This window comes from Rhincodon typus, chromosome 30 (genome assembly GCF_021869965.1).
Source record: "Rhincodon typus isolate 14 chromosome 30, sRhiTyp1.1, whole genome shotgun sequence".
Classification (NCBI taxonomy): Eukaryota; Metazoa; Chordata; class Chondrichthyes; order Orectolobiformes; family Rhincodontidae; genus Rhincodon; species Rhincodon typus.
Window position 1 is genome coordinate 20,464,669 of NC_063361.1, and position 3,725 is coordinate 20,468,393.

A 3,725-nucleotide genomic window follows, 5' to 3' on the forward strand; every position below is an offset into this window, starting at 1 on the left:
TGGCACAATAGTCGACAGTTGTCATTCCTTCTCAAAACTCCTCACAATGGGAAAATCAAAATAGAGAATAAAGAACACTGGTTACAAATTTCTTCTTACTTTCTTTAATTTCATTTTCTCAATCAAAATAAGACAATAACAGATTCAGCTTTAAAATTTTTTTTTTTAAATTCCTCCAATTTATATTATAGTGTTGTGCTGACAGGGACTGCGAATAAAAATATACATTATCATAGATTCTTCACCAGCCTATAAAAAGGACTTTTAAATGACTGTTACTGTCTAATTTTATTATGCAAAGACCAGGCAACCATCTTTTTCTTCCAATTTAATGAAGTGTACAGTACATGACACATGCAAAACTGCATGAACAGTTATATCCTTTAAAACGGCCACACTCTCCGTAAGCACTGTCTTAGCAAGACAAACCGATTCTGTACACAGTCAGAGGATATAAGCTAATGAGCCAAATCTTCCATCATCAGATACTCAATTCTTCACTGGAAGACTTTTCTGTGACGTTTAAAAAAACTGGACTTATTCCTCTGGGAATAAGTTTCTGGAAAAAAAGGACTCGAAAAAGGAATTCTTTCCTAAATGGGACAACCACTTAAACACATTAAATTACCTTCTTGCTTTGCTTTTTTTCCCTCCCTTGAATGTTATCATTCTTAACAAATGTTTGGAAAGTTGTGCAGGTCACAAACAGCAGTTTAGGATCTACCTAAAAAGTGTAATGGACAAAATGAAAAAGCAACTGAACACGTAAAAAATAAAATTAACAAAATATCTGACTTTTCTTTAAATTGTTTAAAAAGCAAACAAAGGAAAAAGGTAATTTATAGTTAGTCAAGTTACAATAAGTGTTGCCTTTTGTTTTTTGTAAAGTCTATTCTCTTCTGGAAGTGGAAATGTCAGCTCACTGTAGATTCTCCCTGGAAAACATGTGGACTACCCCCTTCCCAGGAAAAAAAATCCCCCCCTCCCCCGATCAAGCTCTGCAAAGGACCTATCCAAGCCACTCAGGACGACAAGGCAGTTTCCTTCTGTGTTTGCTGTGCTTGTGAACGTTGCTGCATTAACTTCTGATTTTCCAAATCTCTAAAATGTTTCTCGACCTATAAAGAAAAAAAAAAGAGAAATGAAATGGATTAGAAAATGTAAAATATAAATCCACCTGTTTCAAATAACTGTTAAGAGCAGTGGCAAAAAAAGTGAAAAAAAAAAAAAAAGTTTTTTGAGTCAAACATTACTTCAGCAATAATTAACACTCCACATTTCAAACAAATACTCCAGTAAAATCAATTCTAAAATGATAAAACTGCACACTTTCCAATGAGCAAGTCAATAAACATATCTTGTACTTCACTGAACTTTTCAGAGCAGGTGGTCCTAGATTCAATTTCTATAGACCTCAACATCCTATCCAACCAGGGAAGGCAAAAGAAGTTCAGGAGTATTGCGTATTTGTTTCTAATTCAGTGCACTTACAAATGCATCGAGAGGAATGAGTCCAATAATCAAATAATCTATCAGTCCTCAGAGGATTGACAAGTTTCAGCAAAGATCATTTGAACAAATATGTAGCTAAAGCAATGGCAGTGGTAATATCACTGAAATAGTAATCTAGAACCCCAGAATCCCACCATGGCAGATGGTGAAATTTGAATTCAATAAAAAAGAAAACTGGACTAAAATGCAAGCCCAATGGCGACCATCAAACCACTGCCAATTGCCAGAAAAAAAACAAACATTTGACCCAACAATGTCCAACAACCTTAGGATGGCTGGTCTAAATCTAACTCCAAATACAGAGCAATATGACTGACTCTTAACTGTCCTCTGGGAAATTAGGCAATAAGTGTTGGCCTAGTCAGTGATGCCCACATCACAGAAATAATGTTTAAAAAGCATGAGGTGATCAAAATAGTTTAAAAAAAACACATATCAAGGCAATGTCAGAAGTTGGTGATTGGAAGATGGGGAATGAGAGAGTAAAATAAGGCAAGTGTATAGTAATTGGTAATATGTGACAGGAGGGTTCACCAGCAATCTGTACTGGCCTCTCAGCTTTTCAACGTATGTGTCATGATTTTGATATAAAGGACTTTCCCTTGAATTAAATTTGCAATTTTCACTGCTGAGAGGTACAACCACCTATGCAGATGGGAGTACCAAGATACAAAAACATCCAGAAGACTGAATATATTAAATTGTGGCAGGTGGAGCCAATTATGGAGAAGTGGGAGGTCATCATTTTGGACCCAAGAAGAAATTTAAATTGTCTCTCAATGTACCGTGGAGGAGAGAGGGGATTGGCATCCAGGTAAGCAACTTAATAGCTATAAACTGGTACAAAAGGAAATCGAAAGATTTATGGAAGCAAAAGGGATGGAAGTGTAAATTTAGAGTCATGTTTCACTTTCACAAAGCCCTCATTCAAAATCAAATGTTTAGCTTTAGGCACGGCACTTCAGAAAAGACATAATTAACCTCGAACTGGGTATAAAACAGATTCACCAGAATGATATCAGGGAAAGAAAAAATGATTAAAATCATAGGGATAGGTTGCATGGCAATATATTCCTTGAATTCAGAAATACAAGAATGACCTAATTGAGATGTTCAATACTACAGTAGTAACATTGGAGGTGGAGGCCATTTGATCAGTTGTGGCTATGAAGGAACGATTAACATAGTGCCAGTCTCCTGCTTTTTGGCCATAGCTCAAGTTTTGTTTTGGCCTTGTCAGGTAATGATCCAAGTCCTTTTTGAAAGTGTCAATTGACCCTGCCTCCACCACACACTCCAGCAATGCATTCCAGATTTTAGCTGCATGCTTTGTGAAAATTTTTCTCCATGTTGCCATTGCTTCTTTTATGAATTACATTAAACCTGTACCCACTGGACTTTGACCCTTCAACCCTTCAACCAGTGGGAACAGTTTTTCCCCTATCCACTCCATACAGGGAACCTTCTTTTCTCCAAGTAGAACATTGTCACCTTATTCAAACTGTGGGCTGAAGTTCCTCATCCTTGCAGTCATTCTTCTGTATCCTTTTCAGTAAGTTTACAACCTTCCTAAAACGTGGCACCTAGAACTGGATGCAATTCTTCAGTTCAAACTGAACCAGTGTTTGACAGTTTTGACATGACTTCCTTGTTTTTGTCACCTGTGTCCCTATTGATAAAGCCCAAATGCTATATGCTTTTTATTAACTGCTCACACAGCACATCAGGGTAGCTTCAATCATTTATGCACATAGACATCCAGATCCCTCAGCGCCAGCACCCCCTTTAGAAATTGCCCTTTTTATGATCTCTCTTCTGATCAAAATAGATAGCACTGTGGTTAGCCCTGCTGAGATAGTAGGAACTGCAGATGCTGGAGAATCTGAGATAACAAGGTGTAGAGCTGGATGAACACAGCAGGCCAAGCAGCATCAGAGGAGCAGGAAGGCTGACGTTTCGGGCCTAGACCCCCCTCCAGAAATGGGGGAGGGGAAGGGGGTTCTGAAATAAATAGGGAGAGAGGGGGAGGTGGATAGAAGATGGATAGAGGAGAAGATAGGTGGAGAGGAGACAGACAGGTCGAAGAGGCGGGGATGGAGCCAGTACCGGTGAGTGTAGGTGGGGAGGTAGGGAGGAGATAGGTCAGTCCTGCCCCCTTGACCTGTCTGTCCTCCCTGGACTGACTTATCTCCTCCCTACCTCCCCACCTACAC

At 38.8% G+C, this 3,725-nt stretch overlaps 1 protein-coding gene across 1 annotated transcript in view; it reads right to left on the reverse strand.

Moving 5' to 3' along the window:
• Positions 1-315: 315 nt before the first annotated feature.
• lsm12b (LSM12 homolog b) overlaps positions 316-3,725 on the reverse strand; it is a 36,133-nt gene continuing 32,723 nt past the window's right edge. The window contains exon 5 of the mRNA XM_048614506.1: positions 316-1,118. Coding sequence (XP_048470463.1) covers positions 1,023-1,118 — 96 coding nt within the window. The 3' untranslated portion in view covers positions 316-1,022. The remainder of the gene's footprint in view (positions 1,119-3,725) is intronic.